Source organism: Glycine soja, chromosome 11, assembly GCF_004193775.1.
Source record: "Glycine soja cultivar W05 chromosome 11, ASM419377v2, whole genome shotgun sequence".
In the NCBI taxonomy this organism is placed as follows: Eukaryota; Viridiplantae; Streptophyta; class Magnoliopsida; order Fabales; family Fabaceae; genus Glycine; species Glycine soja.
Window position 1 is genome coordinate 8,566,343 of NC_041012.1, and position 18,822 is coordinate 8,585,164.

Here is an 18,822-nt window from a genome sequence, read left to right on the forward strand (position 1 = left end):
TTTGACAAATTTGCCACGACTTTTTAGCTTAAGGATGTGGTCCCCTGTTTCATTATTCATGTATATAGAAATTAAAAGAAATTTCTAATTTTAACCATTAATTTCACTAAACACTTGTTAGTTCTATTACAAAGAAACAAAAACTTTTAATCTAATTTTACAGAATATGATTTAAAATTTAAATTTAATTTGCTACGCATCTGGTTTGAGTTGTTAGACAAACATTTTCAGCTGGGGAATTAAATTCATATCATAAAAAAAGAAAAACGATAGTTATTTAAAATGAAATATGACTATTATCAATAAAATCATTAATAAATTTTTTTATTTTTTTCACTTTACAACCTATAAATACAAATGGTTAATGTGTAGAAATTTTAGTTTGATTATTGATGAAAATAATCCTTAACCAGACTTTAATGACTTCCAGCTCTGAATTAGTCAAGTCTTTTTCTTCTAATTAACCGAAGGTTAAAAAAAGAATAATAATACTCACTTCCAACAAAAAAAAAAAAAATTGTACTCACCTCATTTCCCATCCCTTTATTTTTCATCTAATTCCTCTTGCCGGGTGTACATCCATATAACACCTTGGTTTGGTGCTTTAGAAGAGTGATAATTGCATTGTAACTGTCTTTATTATTATTTTAAAAAAAATAATTTTTTTTGAAAAAAGACAAGTTTCTCGAGGAAGGATCCAAAGCCCAATGAATGAATGGTTATCGTTTTGAAGAAGCTTTTGATGGCAGTGCTCTGGGACTGAACAACTGAAACTATTAGATTCAATTTATTCGCTCCTTTCTTCACTGAACCAAAATTGAATTGAATGGATGCTATCAGAAAGCAAGCCTCCAAGCTTCGAGAACAGGTCGCTCGCCAGCAACAGGTTCGTTACCGCAGATCCTTCCATTTCTTCTTTGTTCTCTCTAAATCATTACACCTTCTCACGGTTTTCTTTACATTTGGTACCCTTCGTTGCTATTTTCCGATGCAATTTTCGTCTAACTCCGAGCAGTGTGGTTATAACCTTGTAGTAATTGTTGTTCTCGTGAATATGATACCGCAGAGTATTAGATCTAATCGAATTTCATACTTGCATTGCGAAAATCAATAAATGAAAACTGTAGATCAAAGTTGAGTTTTAAATCGGTGTCTTATCTTGCTTACGCGTTGAGCTCGGTAGCTGAATTCAAAATCACCGAGATGCGCATGTCTGTGTTTCGGTGATTAAGCTTAAATTTAATATCTAATCAATAATAGTAGCTGAATTCAAAATCACCGAGCCGTGCGCATGTCTGTGTTTCCATTTCATTAATGGACAAAACTTAGATGCAGTTTCGTTGGTGTTTTTGGTGTTTCTCCAATCAGAATTGTAGTTTTGTAACTGTAATTTGCATAATAAAGGTTTCTATTAAAGGTCAACATAGGTTACTGAGGTGAAACTCCAAGTATGATTGGAGGACAAAACCAAAACCACTTATCCTTTGGAATTGCATGTAGGTTATGTCTTTCCTTAATTAATTGTGATGATTAAGCTTTCGTTCATTTCTTTTTTTTTTTTTTTTTTGGTTCCTGTTTCTCAAATGTTCCTTCGATTTGATTAGTTCCTTTCTCAATCATCGAGGTGCTAATGAAAATTCAGAATTGTTGCTATTTAGGCTGTTCTGAAGCAGTTTGGGGGTGGCGGTTATGGAGGTTCAGATAATGTGGTTACTGATGGAGTGGAGCTCCAGCTACACCAGAGACTTGAGAAACTTTATATATCGACACGTGCGGGGAAGGTGACTTGGTTCTTTGATTTCAATTCTTTTTTTTCATTTATAGTTCATGTCGATTTATCCCTTCTCCCCTAAGCTGATAATAGCTCCAATTGTGGTTTCAGCATTATCAAAGGGATATTGTTCGAGGTGTAGAAGGTTATATTGTTACCGGGTCCAAGCAAGTGGAAATAGGTAAGGTTATGAAGCTTCTATATAACTTTGTTGCAGAAAACACTATTATTGAACTCCTCTATATCTTATTTAACAGGAACAAAGTTGTCAGAAGACAGCAGGAAATATGGTGCAGAAAATACATGTACCAGTGGTAATACACTGTCGAGAGCTGCACTAAGTTTTGCGCAAGCCCATGCTCAAATTGAGAAGGAGCGTGGAAACTTACTAAAAGCTCTTGGGACACAGGTAGTATATACATGTTGATATGTAAGTATGCTTATGTGTGGAGTGTTTATGTATGAGTTCATTGAGCAGTACTTGCAATTGCAAGATTATAAGGTTCAAATCTGACTTCACAGAAGTAATGATGGGGATTTCCCCCTAACTGAACTGGTTTACTGGATATGAATGAGATTTACAGATATTTAAGTACATTTAATCTAATGAAAAAGGAATATGGAGGCCATATTCAAGTTCAATCGTGAATAGAATTTAATAGCCATGCTCGTATACTGAGTTCATCAATCTCACGCTATCTATACTGGTGGCTCATATTATTGATTTACCTAGTGTGTGTTGCCATCTTAGCCTAATAACTATGTGATTGAAGTCATGGTCAATGCCGATTAGGTTGCAGAGCCATTAAGGGCAATGGTGGTGGGAGCTCCATTGGAGGATGCTAGGCATCTTGCTCAACGTTATGACAGAATGCGACAGGAAGCGGAAGCCCAGGTATTCGAGTATTTATCTTTCATTTAACTTTTCAAAACTTGTTGGACATCCTTTTTCATTTGTCACCTGCTTTTTGTAGTCTGTCTTCTGTGTTTCAGTGCATGTTTCATTAATGATTTTATTTTACTATTTTGTGGTGTAATTACTCTGTCTTTTGAACCTAGACAGGCTATTGAAGTTTCTAAACGCCAGGCAAAAGTAAGAGAAATGCCACCCAATGGAGAGAATGCTATGAAATTAGAAGCAGCTGAAGCTAAGCTGCAGGATCTGAAGACAAACATGACCATACTGGGGAAGGAAGCAGCTGCAGCTTTGGCTGCTGTTGAAGCACAGCAACAGAGGTTAACTCTTCAGCGTCTTATAGCTATGGTATTGCAGTTTGCCCTTATGATTCTGCAATTCTTCAATTTAATGAAACCTTGGTTCTTCAGAGTAATAACGAATCATAACTTCTAATTAATACCACATTTTGTTTCTACTTATGAAGGTTGAAGCAGAGCGTTCCTATCATCAAATAGTCCTACAAATACTTGATCAGCTTGAGGGAGAGGTAAGTATTCATATCACGTGGTCATTTTACCATTTATTATCCATGCAGAAGCCAAATATACCATTTGGCAGATAGGTAATTTTCTTTTGTTATAAGCATATGATTTCGTGCTATATGTATATTTAATGATAGGTGACATCAGAGCGACAACGAATTGAAACCCCCACTACTCCTAGTCTGGATAACAGCATGCCACCACCTCCGTCATATGAAGAAGTGAATGGTGTCTTTGCTTCTCAGGCACACAATGGATCAACAGATAGCATGGGTTACTTCTTAGGAGAGGTTAGCATGAGATTGTTTCTACTTTCTTGTACACGGGAACACTTGCAGATAATAAATATTGAAAGCAGGTTACTGCTTTCTTCTTTTGTAACTTCTGCTCTTCTTTCAGGTTTTATTTCCATATTCTGCTGTATCTGAAGTGGAGCTAAATCTATCAGTTGGTGATTACGTTGTTGTTCGAAAGGTTAATAGTTTTCTGCATCTGAATATAACTATATTTTACGATGAACCATTTCAAAACTGACACGGGAATAACCAAGTAGAATGCATTTATACCATTATCATGCAATGCTAACATAAAATCCTTGTTTTCCAAGTTGATCTGATTTTCCTTTGCCATTATTATGGTGCTTACGGTTTTAACAGGTGACAAACAGCGGATGGGCCGAGGGTGAATGCAAAGGCAGGGCAGGTTGGTTTCCGTTTAGTTACATTGAACGGAGGGAGCGGGTTCTTGCGAGCAAGGTGGCTGAAGTGTTTTAACTTTTAAGATTTTCCTGTTGGGTTGGTTTCTTAACCTGCGAATTTTGTATGTATGTTTTGATTTTGTAAAACAAATTGATTTGAGATATAGATGCCAACTTTTCCTTTTGTGATCATCTTGTAGAATTTATAAATGAATTTTTTGTTATCCATTTTTATTTTATTCCACCCAACAATCTCAACTTGTTTCCTTCATAGTTTGTTTATGCGACTTTAACCAACTAATGTGTATTTGGGTGATCGTTTGCAAAACTGATGATGAAGAAAACGGTGTTGTTAGGTGCACCCAGCATTTTTGATTAATGTCCAAAATATCCCTGGCTCGTTATTTCTTTTTAAGTTACTTTTTCTAGTTGAGTGATGATCCGTAAGCAATTTTTCACATACGGATTAACTTGATCCGTATGAATTATACGAATGAAGTTGATCCGCAAGTTGATCCATATATAAATAATAGGGATGAACTTGATCCGTATGTTTTATACGGATGAAGCATCCGTATAAACCATACGAATGAACTTCATTCGTATTAGTTTTTTGTTTTTCTTTAATTCTTTAAAGTTTTATTTTTTTAATTATTAATATGTTAAATTATCATTTGTGCATTAAATTTTTTTTACTATTATAAGATTTAATATATATTAAATTTTGTAATAGTAAATATTTTTTATTTATAAAAACTATATGAATTAAATAATTCGTATGATTTATATTAAAATTAATTGTCACAATTTATTATTTAAATTTACATGCGCATTAAATATACATTATAAATTTTAGTGTTATGTATAGCAATATTAATATTATTTATTTTATAATGTAATTGCCTCATGAGTTTAGTTGGTTAGACTTAGAGCGTTGTGCTGATAACCTCAAAGTCACAAGTTCAATTCTTGTTTGAGCCATTAATTTTACACATCCGCATGACTCATAGTACATCTGACGGATGAATTACATCCGTATGATAAAGGGAAAATTAATTTCCAAGTTAAATTATTGATATTTGGATTTTTTAATTTTAAAATTTAGTAGTAAAACTCTATTTTTTTATCCAATTAAAAAGCTACTTAAAATTATTTTTAACTCCATCAATTTTTAGATTAAAAAGTTACTTAAAATTATTTTAACTCAATCAATTGTTTTATCCTAAATATATGAACATTTACCTAAAATCAGTTGGTTGGTAGGAGTATTGTAATGTGATTTTGGATGATTGGACATGAATCCATGCATGTTTGGACTGAAGTTAAATTATCAAAAAAATATGTTGAATTAAAAAACATGATTTTAGGCAAATGTTTACGTCTTTGATTTTAAAAGGTCGATACATTACATACTAAAAATGTATTTAACCCATTAAATCATACAAAAAAAAGTGTATGTTCAAAGTCAGAGTTTAATAAAAATAATTATTAGTGTCACACTTCCTTTCATTAATCACACAATTTTGATATATATTAATCACTATCTAGTGTTTAAAGGAACCTTTCAATCAATTTAAATAAGAAAAGAATTAGTTTCCAATGGGATTTAACGTCGTTATAGCAAAAGCACTAACTCGACTGCTATAAAGGGCAACAAACTTGGGTGTGTTTCAGGAAGAAGACTGGTTCATATGCAATTTGTGGGATGGAACGGAATTATTGTGCAGATAAGCTAGCTGATTTTGCTTGTTCTGCTAAGGAGACTCTTTTGATTTTTGAGCACCATCCTTCTTTCATGAAGGATCCGCTTTTTAATGATGCTAGGGGGCTTTGACTTCCTCGTGTAATAGCTAATTAGCTTTCTTTTCTTGGGCTTTTAGCCCTTTTGATTAGAGAGAAAAAAAACAGAAATTGCATAACTAAATTGAATTGATAAAAAAAATTAGAGGACAAAATCAAAATTAATCTTAAAATTAAAGGATAAAAATACTAATATCTCCTGATGTAAATATTTGTATATTCCTCTATTCTTATTACTATTACTTATTTTTAAGCTAATTATTTAATTTAATATACTATTTTCTTAATAATTGTTTCAAATTTAATCTACTATTTATACACACATCTAACTTATTTGTTGTTTTATTTAAGAGTGGTTGGTCTCAATAGAAGTATATTACCTCTTAATAAACTTTGTATATCCTTTCAAAAAAAAAAAAACTTTGTATATAATGTGTAGAGTTCGAATCATAAATGTTACTGTTAAGTGAAAATAATATTTAACCGCAGCCTTCAATTCAAATATTAGGGCAGTAAAGTGATAGTTTATACTTTAAAGCCGGGACTAGTAATTGCCGTTCAGTATTTTTTTTTTAAAAAAAAACCTGCGATTGACCACGGTTGTATCACAATGGATGGATTGTGATTCGACGATTATGAGTTTTCAAGGACAAATCCTGATCTAAAAAATTTCCTGTGAATATTAATTATCAGATTAAAACCCTTAACTTTTTGTCTCTTTCCATCCTCTTTAACCTTTCTTCATTCTTTCGTGTAAATGATTTTGGCATGCCACGCTATAGAATTTGAACAACGAGGGGAAAAAAGGGGGAGGGGGCACCACTGGTATAACTCATCTGGTATTCCAACTTTATCCGTGAATACAAACAACTAATAACACGCAGAATAATGATAATTTTCAGGACGAACGTAGGGGTAGAGTTAAATCCAAACTAACACAAGGAGCTCTTGACACTACATTCGACTATTTTTCCATTAAAATACACGATAGTCAACTGCAGCCATCATAATATTGCTTGCGTGCAAATTTGCATTCCATGAACGAGGCATGATATCAATGTTCGGAAAGGCAAGAAGGCATGGCTAGTTGCTACAAAAAAAAAAAGGAGTGAAGAATTTTATAAATAACGAATATTGTTCTTAGAATTTCAACCGTACATTAATTAACAATAAAACTTACTTACACTAGTTATTTTGGTGGCTAGCAGACAGATAAGAAAAAATGATGGAAACCATGATGACCAGTACGATAATCTGTAGGAATAGTTTCCGTCAGTGCATATTCTTAGAAATGCAGGATCTAGTTAAAATAATGTAGATAGCAGAACAGTCATGTATTTTTTTTTTTTATATAAATTGTGTTTTTAAATCTCTCATCAACTGTTTTGAACAGATGATGATTTAAAAACACAGTTTACCAAAAAAAATTACATATGACTGTCATTGTTGCTGTTACATCATTGATTAACATTATTACTTGACATCAGAGGCTAATTTAAGCCAAAAAACAAAAAAAGCAAAAATGTACCATGGTTGAGCCATATCCACTTTCATCCTTCACAATGTAAGATTTCCTGCTTAAATCAATGAAAGGGTTGCTAGACTGTCAACGATAAAAAGATAAAGTACTTTTGTAGCTACTCGGTTATGTGCATACCTTTTACTCAAGAGACCAGATTCTCTGCAAGTTTTCTGTATAGCTTCCAGCCTGCTCAATGCTTTAGTTGCATTGGGATCATTTTTGTCAACCTACAAAGGAAAATACTGAATCTTTTAAGTTGGAAAAAGTCAGCTTTTAAAAGATACTCTTGAAACTGAAAAACTGCTTTTAGTTCCATGGTGGATGGAATGTACTACGGCTGTAGGGAAAAAAAGACTGCAACAAGATCAACATTTTAAAATTTTGGATACTAAAATATATCTTTTCCTTTAGAACAATGGAATCGGTAGGAAGCAGCAACATTATCCAACGTAAAACTAATGTGTTTGCTGTTATAAACATTCAATAGGAATTAGGAATTAGGAACATTATCCAATGTAAAATGCAACATGAGTAGCATTCACATTCTTCTGTTGAAAACCTAATCATAATGTGTTCAGGACAACGAAAGATTCATACCTTGGACTCCAACATAGAAGCAAAATCAAAGAAAGCACCATAGACATCAGCCATAGTCGTAGTTCGGTCAATCACTTTGGCAGTTAAACCTATAAATTGAAAAGTGAAAACAAAATGAAGAAATAACAGCTAGTTTAGTATTACACACACACACAGACAGAGCAACAGCAGACAACAAACACGAAAACCAATAGCTACATGTTGATCCTTTTTTATTCCCAGAAGAAAAAAACAATATTTTGTCAAATGAAATGGGAGGAAAGGAAATTGTTCAAATGCCTCAACTAATAATTTATATCTAGGTTAAGGTATTATCAGTTCACTTCAAAACTAGGGATATCGATCATAGAATTGCAGCTGCTGACCTCTTAACTCAAAAGTATATGCCATTGGCCACTCTTCCCAAGTTCAAACTGTCTTTCAGTACTTAACCAACATGCATACGAGGAGAATGCTACAGAAGATGTGTGGTAGTAATAGTTGCAAAGTATTTATTTAGATTTGATATTTGAACATCCAAGATACAATCACAGAATATAATGGAAGATGCTCAATGACTTCGTGCTGGGCCCATACAAAAGTTATGTTTGACACAAATGCATATGTGGATTCCATAATAACAAACAGATTCCAAGGTAATTAATTTTATGGAGATTGATTCAGCATGAAATAACATGAAATACAAATTGCAGCAATTCACAATTCCTAGGACTTCAAAGACACATTCCCTGACATATACCAAGTTTGACTTTATGTTTAGTATGCCTCAAAATCAAATCACAAGGAAATTAGTATCAAAATATTTGCTCTTACCTCGCCTCATTTTAACTACACCTCTGAAGACCTCAATGTTATTGTAGCATAATGCAAGTGTTCCAATTGCCATTATCTGTCACGGCATATGTCAAATAAACATCAAAGTTACACGGGAAAAATTATGAAAATAACTATTGCGATATACATAAATCATTAAACACAAAATGAATATGTACTAGAACTAACCCTACCCCCACAAAACAACTGTAATGTATAAAGAAAAAAATTGGTTCCATATCAGACTGAACCTAGTAAATCTACCACAAGGTACTGTAATTTGTTTAAATCATTAAACACAAAATGAATATGAACTAGAACTAACCCCACCCCCACAAAACAACTGTAATGTATAAAGAAAAAAATTGGTTCCATATCAGATTGAACCTAGTAAATCTACCACAAGGTACTGTAACTTGTTTAAATCTAAATTGTAGGCCTAAGACCCATACAGCTTCTTCCTCTAGAACATCTGCAGCTCAAAAGAAATATTTTCTTATTCCAGGTAATATTAACTAAAATCAGCAAGGTTACATACCTAAAGCTTCAGCCACTAATTATCTAGAAAATCGTTCAACCATAGAAAGAAGATCTATACTCTTGCATTTGTTGTACATGAAATTACAATTAAAAATATTTTGTCTCAAGGTTTTACCACTATGTTTCTGCAAAGCACTTTATAAAAATTTGTATATAAATGAGTTATTTTCACACATCTTTTGGGAAGTGTTAAGCTAAAAACTTAAAAGAAACTGACAGAACATAGTAATTTTATTTTTTTCGTATTTTATTTGAATTGAATAAGAAGCTGCTAAAGATTCAACTCTACTGTAGTAACATAACATGATATGCAAACAATATAAAACATGCAGATAAATGATGGTATATCATTGCAAGATGATTGGCATGAACTTAATAACAGTAATATCAGAAGTAATTAAGTAAAAGAACAGCACCTGGGGTATAGCACAAAAGCGAAATATAGGCGGGTCACGTAAAGCAGCCATGTATGTTAAGCAATCTTCAGCATGCATCAGAGCATTAGTGACCATGTCATTTAAGCATTGCACTGCCTTAACAGAGTTCTCCTCATATTTCAAATCCTGAATCATAAAAGTTAAATTGGAGTAACAAAGAAGAAAATCATATGTGAGCACACCTGGACACAGAAAAAAAGTTAAAAAGGTATTCAAGTGTAAAAAAAAGTGTGACAGGTTTCACCATCACTCCATCAAATGATAAGAAATTTGTATGAGATTAATGAAATGGGGGAGAAAGCAATGAAAGAATTATTTATGTTAGACTAAGTACCCCTTCAGTTAAGCGTTTGATAGAATTAATTTTAAACTGTTGAATATAATTGAGCTGTATGCTTAAATTAATCTGAACAAAACTGTTGAATATTGTCAAACAACTGTTTAATTATTTGCCTTGGAACGTGTGTTTTCATTGGAAAATGCAAGAATTGATTTTCTAACTTTATAACAAAACGAGGTTAAATATAAATTACTATAGTATAGAGCCAAACCTCAAGTTTGTTAACATATTTACTCCAAATCTGTCGTGGCCAAAACATGCGTGACTTGGGGATCTCATTGATGTCTTCCAGATAATCTCGAATAATGTTTGTTTTCTGCAATCTCAAAAGATGGCCAGAAATATCAGTAAATGTTAGGAAAGAGGATCAAGGTCAGCCACAACCAAGACCTCTAATAGTATATAGGAGGAGGGAAAGAGTCTAAAAACAGAATACTGTTAATTCTGTTAGACCTTTCAGTTAGAACTGTTAGACAGTTACTTCTGTTAGACAGCTAATTCTGTTAGAGGGAGTTCAGCTGAGAAGTATAAAGGGATCCTTGCTAGGACAAGGAGGGGCATCGAGTTGTATCCATAGTGGAACAGGGATATTCCCTTGTGTGAAAGGAGGATTGCTCCTTTGTGTTTTCTTTATCCTTTCGATAAAACAGATTCATCTCTTTCAGTTAAAGTGCTCTGTTTTCTTTTTCTTTCTTCCTAAACTGAAGATTCCTATCAGTAAACAATTGCAACCATACTGTATTTTTTTATTACTTACTACCATGATATGATACCTGTAGAAACAAGCCCATTGAATTGGAAAGGTCATCTGGAGCCAGATCTTCTGAACCAGACGCATGGAAAAGCTTTGATAAACCCAGCCCAACAAGTCCCGCCACATAGTGACAATATTCATCATAGTCATCAATTGTTTCTACCTGGAAAAAAATAAAAAAATCTCTTGTCATAAATCAAGATGATGCAGGAATTCCTTTGCAGCATAGTGCTCTGTACATAAGAATTTAGGATAGATGCACTGATAATAATAGTATAACATCAAATGATTAAGGAATTTTTTGTTGGAATAAAACTACTAGACTATTTGTTTTCTCTTCATTATATTTCCCCTCTCCCTAAATTTTCATCTACCTGAATAAAAGATAGTTTGAAGCACCAAAAATCATTTAAAAAAACAATAAAAAACAGAAACTAGCAGATGGAGACATCATTTAAACGAATAACAAACTCTATATAATCTCTTGTCAGCACAGGTTAATTAACTACAACTAAGTTAATGAAAAGAATATATGCAGAACAGAAGCCATGTGCGACAAACCTCCTTGCAAATAAATTTGGCCATTCCAGCACCCATTCTTTTGGTAATGTCCTCAATTGCTTCCTGGTAGCTGCAAAACCATTGACCAACATTTAATTTGTTTGTTATAGAATGCACAGCCACAACTCTAATTACACATAAATGAGAGAAGCTAATAAAGGCAGTGAATCTATAGTCCATATACACATCTCAAAGACCCAACTCAATTGTGAAAAGACAAATTATAGAATGAGACCCCCCCCCCCTCTGCCCAGCCTTAAAAAAATATTTTAAGTGGAATGTGACCAGCAATGGACAGATACCCAGAAATTTAAGTAACAGCTAGTGAAAAAAAAATACAGAAACCTCTATCATATAGCATGGAAACAATGGATAATTCTTATCAATCACAAACACAAAGGACCATAGTTATCCATAATGTGTAGTCAATAATCAACATAATAAGTAATTACATTAAAAGGTGCATGACATTGACAACAACCTCCAGACCAACAACATGCCACAACAGTTCCGTATCCAAATTTTAATATTCCAGACAGAAAAGGGATAATAAATTGAATCTCACAAAATGCTATTCACAAACTAACTTCTAAATGATATTTTAGTTGCATGTCTTAATGATAAACAGTACACCCCCCTCTCCTCTTCCCCAAGGGTAATAAGCAATAATAGCATAGAATTGGCAATAAAACCCAAAGGGCTGCTGATTGGATCAAGGATGGAAACAAACAGCAACTTGAGACCACATATGCTGCAGAATATTAAAATTCAATTTAGCTAAATGTGCAAGTATAAGAACTGACTTCTTCCCAAGTTCCAGAAAAGCAGTTGAAACATGATGAAACTGGTCCATTAGAACTTTGTACTCCTTTGTGCCACCTAGTCACATTAGAAACAATTAATGTGCAGATCAGCATCAATAAATTTTGAGGCACATATACAATAAAACCATTCTCCTGATGATTGATAAAGGTTGTCTTTGATATCATTACAAGCAATTGCTATGGGTACGTAGTTTAAAATCCAATCAAGCTAGATGTGGTTAAATTGAATACTTACATCTAAAAAAACAACAGATTGGAAGAAGGTTGTTCAAATTGTATTGAATCTTATCTTGGCAAGAAATTATTTTAAAAAAAGAAAAGCAAAAAGAATGACTCACTCACATGAAAAGTGCCAATCACGATCATAAATATGACGGTGAAAGGCTATCAGTATTGGCACCTTGACATCTGTTTCTATGCTAGTATCATCCTCTGTCAAAAGAAAAGAAAAAAAATCACAACAATATAGATAGCCTTTTTAATCTCTGAAGAATAGAACAGTTGCTCAATAGAATAATTTTAAGGTTTAAACATAAATCTTTCAAAGACAATAGACACAATAAATATCCAGCAGATTGATGGACTTTGAATAGTTTCAGTGTAAGCAAATTTTGCATGCCTTCTATAATAATTATGATTTTTAGAACAAAAAAAGAAAGAAAAAAAAACTTGTGTTACTGCTTTTCTGTTGAGTTTTCATTTTCAAAAGCTTTTTCAAAGAGGTGAATCTTAAAATCACATTTTATTTCCCAAAGCCGTTCGACGATAACATCAATCCCCACTCAACAACATTCAACGCTAAGAATAAAACAAACAAATAAAGAAATAAGTCAAAATTAAACACCGAACAACCACGTCAACACAGCGTAGTTAATTAAAACCGAAATATCTATCGTTCATCATCGCAAGTTATGAAATACAACGCGAGGCTTCAAATCGAAGATACGAATACAAACCAACGGTGTCGAGAGCTCGCAGAACCAAATAAAATATGCAAACCTGAAAAAAAAAAAAAAAAGAGATGTCAATTAAGAAAAAACGTGGAATCAAAGGCATAAGTAGGAAGGAGCGAGAAATGCAAGGAACTAACGGCGTTGCGAAGCTCGGTGCCGAGTTGCTGAATGACGAGGGCGAAACTTCGAGAAACCTTGTGGAGCATTGTGTAGCAGAACGCCCAATGTGGCTCCGGCGGGATCTGCTTCTCGGCGTTTCTCGCCGCCATTTTCAGCTTCAGCAGAGGGTAAAAGTCATCTGGATTCTTCAGAATCGCTCCCAAACTTCCCATTCTTCTGGCTACGATCGAACGAGGAGTGTGTTGTTGCAATTTGTAACTGTATTGTTATGGATCTTCGCTCACGACGACGACTATGGTGGCTTCTTCCGTTCTTCGCCTATGGTTGGCTCGTGATTGAGTGTGGTAAGTTTGGAAACTCAACGTTATTTATTTGAGGTTGAAAATATTTCGCATCGTGTTTTCAACGGTTTGAGATTGATAGATTCCGCACTCACGGTTTGGGTGGGAGTTGCGTTATTATTTGTTTTCTAGTTTTAAATGCACGCTTTGTCCGTTTTGTAGGATCCATTCCCCAATTCTATTATACCCATCCTTGCATAACCACAAGACGCTGATATTTGATATTTTCAATTTTTTATTTTTTGTTAATCTAAATGCATTAGATGATTAGGTGTCATTTTATTAATTTGTCACCTTATAACACCTTAAAATATCAAGTAATAAAATAAAATAAATTATTCTTTAGGTAGTAAATTACATAAAAAATATATTTAAGTCTTAATTAAAATTAAATTTTGATTATTTTTAATAATTTTTTATTATATTATTAATATAAAATATTCACGGTATGGAGGATTATTTTTTATCAAAGTTGAATATTTTTAACAATTTTTTTTAATCATATTTTTTCATTCACAAATTCAAACCTAAAATTTTACTTAGTAACATGTCCTATGCGGCGTCCAGTGAAGCCCATTGGTCTTTTGATAGTTTTATTTGAGTTTTCTGATTTGGGTTTAATTTTTATACTACTATATATTATCGGTGTAGAAATTGCAGCAATTCATTATTGATTATTCCCAGGACTTTCATCAGTGAATTGATGCAATTTGGAATATGTCTTTTAATATATTTTTTAACAAAAATATTTTAATAATAATTCTAATTTTAAAAATCTTATATAATTATTTATAATTTATTAAAGTAACTATATAAAAATATAATTTTGTATAATTTGGTTAAAGTTATGCTTTTTTTTATAATTTTCATTATTTATAAAAAAATAGATTAACTTTTAGAAATTAAATAGCAATTATGTTTCTTAAATAAATCATTACTCAAAATCGTACACATGAGTTAAAGAATTGGAATAACAATGTTTTAATCACAAATTATTCACTTAATTATTATAGTTATTCTCATTTTAAATTCTTATTCCTATTCGATAAATTTTTAAGTTTTAGTCCCCAGCTACTTATTTATACCACCAATTTTTGTGACAATTTATATTGTCAGAAAGTTTTTGTAACATATTTGTACCACCAAAAAGTTTAAGCAATAAGGACCAATACTTTTATTCATGGGTAGAAATTACAGTTTACATTTTTCTCATATAAGGATTAAAACAGAAACTGATAACAAGTATAGGACCAAATAAATAGTTAAACTTTTTTTAAAATAGCAACCTTAAAATTAATAACAATTATTATTTATAATTAGCTTTTTAGGGAATTATTTTTAACTAGTTGATAATATACAAATTTTTATCACACTAAAAATGATTTTGTTTCCATAAAGTAAATATGCAAAAATAGACCCACTAATATCATCAAAATATCAAATGGAGAAACAATAGTAGAAGCGATAATAAATACAAAAAAATGTAGTCATCAAGATAAGGATTGTGTAAACACCAAATCATCCAACATAAAGGCGATAGTGATTGTAATCAGTAAGTTATGGATATAAGAACACCAACCATATAATTTAAAGACGATTTTCAATGCTAGTTATCTAATTATATCAGTGACCCACAAGCTTTTACCCTCGCGTCACTATAAGTCTATTAAACTCAAAGAATTACACATTCTTTTTAAATGTTAAATTGATATAAATTTTAAAATGAGGTTTAATTTGTAAAAAAAAAAGAGATTTAATTGAAATACAATTTCAATGTAAATGGATTTTATACTCTAATTTAATTATAAATTATCATGTATAATAAATTTATTAACACTTTAAAATTTATATCTAAGCTAATTTTTTAATTGATTGATATTGTGAAAATCTATACAAATTGAACTCTTTAAAATGTACGAATTATAATAAAAAAAGTATTCAGATATTTAAAACCATCGCATAATTAATTACGAAAGGCTTTAAAATATATTTAAAAATCAAATTATTAACATAATTAATTTTAAAAAATGATCAGAAGGGAAATTAATAAAGATAGCAATATTTGAAAAAATAGCAATATGGCCAGGAATAGACTTGGACTCTCCAAAATCCAAACTACATAAAAGGTCTTAGGCGTAATATTTCGTTGCCGAGCACTGTGCAATATAACCAAAGTTGCTTTTTTTTTTTTTTTTGAGAATATAATCAACATTGCTATTTTGTCACTTTTCTTACACATTTCTTTGCAACCAATTTGTTTATGCAGGCCACGCGAGAAGCGAGAGGCATGCTAACAGCGTGACTCTCAAATAAAATTATTAGAGAATTAGAGAAAGACTATGGTGAACGTGCAAGTATAAAATGTGAGGTCAACTGACACCTCCTTAAAAAAATGTTATAAAATACTAGTGTTTATTAAAAAGAAAATAATCGTTTCATATCTTTCCCGTTTTATTTGCTTCCAAATTTGATATTTTTTTTTTGGGTGTTACAAGTAAGGGGGGTGTTAATTTGGATCCACAAACGAAACGAAGATCCTTGCAGGAATTGTCCTATATCGGACCTCACAGGCGAGAATTTTTTTCTGCATGGACAGGGATAAACATTCTCCCGTGCCGGAATGGGAATCACACCCCTGACCCGAGCAAAATACACTTAATAGAAAAAAGGTTGTTGCTCTCATTAGGAAATGGAAAATAGGTCCAATCCAATTTATACGTTCAAAAAGGGCAGCAAAACATAGACTTGGAGTGATAACCCTGAACATTCTTTCTCTGGTATGCACAATTAGATATTGGAGAAGAATTGTTCTAGATTTCATTTTTCGTAAATAAATTAAAAAAAAATTATTTTAAAATAAATATAATTTTAAAAAAATAATGAGTTTTTTATAATTAAATAAATAAGGAGAAATAGATTTATTAATTAAAATAATAGTTTGAAAGAAAAAAAATATTTTATTTATTCATTTTATAGAAAATAAAATAGAGATTTTTTTAGAATAAAAAAAATAGAGTAAATAATAGGTTAAGAGTATCTAGTTATAAATAGAGACATGTTAGGTTAGTTGTTCAGATGATACATCTCTACGCTTTATCTTCCTCTCAAGTTCGTTTTCCCTTCTTCCCTCTTACACCTCTTTCTCTTTTTCTCGCATATACTCAAACTTTGTCTCAATAAAATGATAATATCAGACTCGTTAATCGTTGGATCATTGTGAAATTTGAACAAGAGGTTCGGAATTTATTTTCACACACTCTCACCGTTGAGATTTTTGAGATAATGTCTATGGTGGAAAAAATATTCCTTGCACTGAGCTTTCTCTTTTCCCGTATACACTCAAACCTGTCTCAGTAAAACTATGATCTCGGACTCGTTAACCATTGGATCATTGTGAAATTTGTACACCACATTAGTAACTTATTTTCTCACAGTCTGACTGTTGGGATTTGTGAAAGAACGTTTTTATAGAGAAAAAGTAGTCTCGCACACTAACAGTGATATTGAGGCTACAATCTCTTCTACTTTTCTCTAACCCTTAGAAATCCTAACAAAGCAAATATGGGAAAAGCTGAAGAATCTTAGGGAACTGTCAGAGACGCCGTTGTCACTTCCAGACTACACACGTGAGTCCGCTTAGAGGTAAGGGATGAGTTTATCACAATTGGGGTTCGAATGAATATATGTAGGGATCCTTAGATGATTAAATTAGAGTTTATTTTGGGATGTTTATTGAATTATAATCTTTCTTTACGATTATAAATACAATATTGTTGTGTTTGACGGACCAATTGATGTTCTGATGTGAATTGGTAGATAAACTTGAGTGTTATTGGTGTTTACGTATTTCTGACTTATGATTTTGATTCATTAATTTTAATATGATTGTGGGAAATTGTTTGAGGGATTTTACTCCCCATGTTGTGAGAAACATTTTATATAAATTGTTATATTGAAATTATGAGATGGTGATTCAAACTGTGAGTAAGTGACAAGTTGAACCTGTGATGAATGGTGAGATACATATGTATTGAGATGTTGTATGTATTGAGTTGTGAGTTATGAACTGTGCAATCACACAATTGTAAGACCCTTTAAGAACAACGAGTTTTTGCGCAATGAATATTGTGATGAGATCCACTGTGGGAGTTGAATCACTTTGAGGCGTGACAAGTTAAAATGATTTTGAAAACAATTGAGTAGTTGTGTGTATTGCATAGTTCATAGGTAAAGTGTATATGATTCATGAGGTGTGATAACATGCTACTCTGGGATTATACCATTGTAATTGAGACTAAATGTATGTGATAAATTGAGTATGTATTGACTTGTAATATATATGTGTGCATTGAGTTGTAAGCTATGAATCGTACAATCACACAACTATAAGACCCTTTAAAGGCGACGAGTTAATGCGTGACGAGTATTGTGATAGGAACCATAGTGGGGACCTGATGAGTTTAATCACAAGCGCGACGAGATAAAATTATTTTGAGAACAATTGAGGAGTCATGTATTTTGTACAGTTCATAGATAGAGTTTGTGTGTTAAAATGTTTTCTGAGTTAGACCTGAATCAAGAGGGAGAAACCCTGATGAACTCTTCGGAGTGTAAGCCTTAGGGGTAAATACACCCGGTTTGAGTGCTCCTTTAAGTCTGTGCCGATCCCACATGGCTGAAGCATTCTCGCAAAACAGCGTGACCCAGACTAATCTCCCTATGATTTTACCTAGTGAGAGTGACCTGACTACTAGTGTGTGGTTTGTCTTGTCATGTACTCTTATGCGTCTGACGAGGTTTTTCACTGACATGGTACCATATTGCATATAGGATTGAGTCTTAATGTATATGTTGCATAATGCCTATGTATTAATCAATAGTGATTGGTTTAGTGATATTGTGTTTTGATCCTTGAATACGTGAGTGAAGTAAAAATGAATGAGACATGTTGTGTTGTGATGTGATGTTACACGACAAAGTGGTGGAATGACGTGAGCTATGTTTACCATGAATACATGAACTACAAATACGTCCTGTGTATACGTTGGAAAGTGTCTCCAACGTATATAGAAGATTTTTTGGAGAATTGCGCAACGAAGCATATTGACCATCATGTCACAAGCCAATGATCTGCCCCAACCTAGACAAGAAAATAAATTCTAAAGGTAATTTTGTCTCCTCTCATATCCACACCAAAACAAATATCCAAGAACCAGATCAATCGAAGCGATGTTCCATGTGTCGCATCTCGAGTCATTCAAAGAAAAATTATTCCTACCATGTAAACTCAAGCCAACAACGTTAAATTCATG

General features: G+C 32.5%; 2 protein-coding genes across 3 annotated transcripts; one reads left to right on the forward strand and one right to left on the reverse strand.

Moving 5' to 3' along the window:
- The first annotated feature begins 619 nt into the window (after positions 1-619).
- Positions 620-4,152, forward strand: LOC114376750 (SH3 domain-containing protein 2-like). Its single transcript, XM_028335005.1, has 10 exons — positions 620-886; positions 1,659-1,781; positions 1,883-1,952; positions 2,029-2,180; positions 2,565-2,666; positions 2,835-3,035; positions 3,154-3,216; positions 3,349-3,501; positions 3,611-3,685; positions 3,868-4,152. Exons 1-10 carry the CDS (start codon positions 827-829, stop codon positions 3,982-3,984), a joined length of 1,116 nt encoding a protein of 371 aa, XP_028190806.1. The 5' UTR covers positions 620-826; the 3' UTR covers positions 3,985-4,152.
- A 2,354-nt stretch (positions 4,153-6,506) lies between these two features.
- Positions 6,507-13,637, reverse strand: LOC114376748 (squalene synthase-like). 2 transcript variants are annotated; one of them, XM_028335004.1, is made up of 14 exons: positions 13,187-13,637; positions 13,053-13,095; positions 12,439-12,528; positions 12,076-12,151; positions 11,273-11,342; positions 10,731-10,874; positions 10,169-10,273; positions 9,597-9,743; positions 8,641-8,716; positions 7,828-7,916; positions 7,366-7,457; positions 7,237-7,282; positions 6,889-6,962; positions 6,507-6,798 (listed from the first exon to the last, which is right to left on the reverse strand). In XM_028335004.1, exons 1-13 carry the CDS (start codon positions 13,379-13,381, stop codon positions 6,894-6,896), a joined length of 1,242 nt encoding a protein of 413 aa, XP_028190805.1. In that variant the 5' UTR covers positions 13,382-13,637; the 3' UTR covers positions 6,507-6,798; positions 6,889-6,893. The 2 variants fall into 2 exon arrangements, with proteins under 2 accessions (XP_028190805.1, XP_028190804.1); XM_028335003.1 differs by having other exon boundaries at positions 6,893-6,962; positions 13,187-13,636.
- Between the last annotated feature and the right edge of the window lie 5,185 nt (positions 13,638-18,822).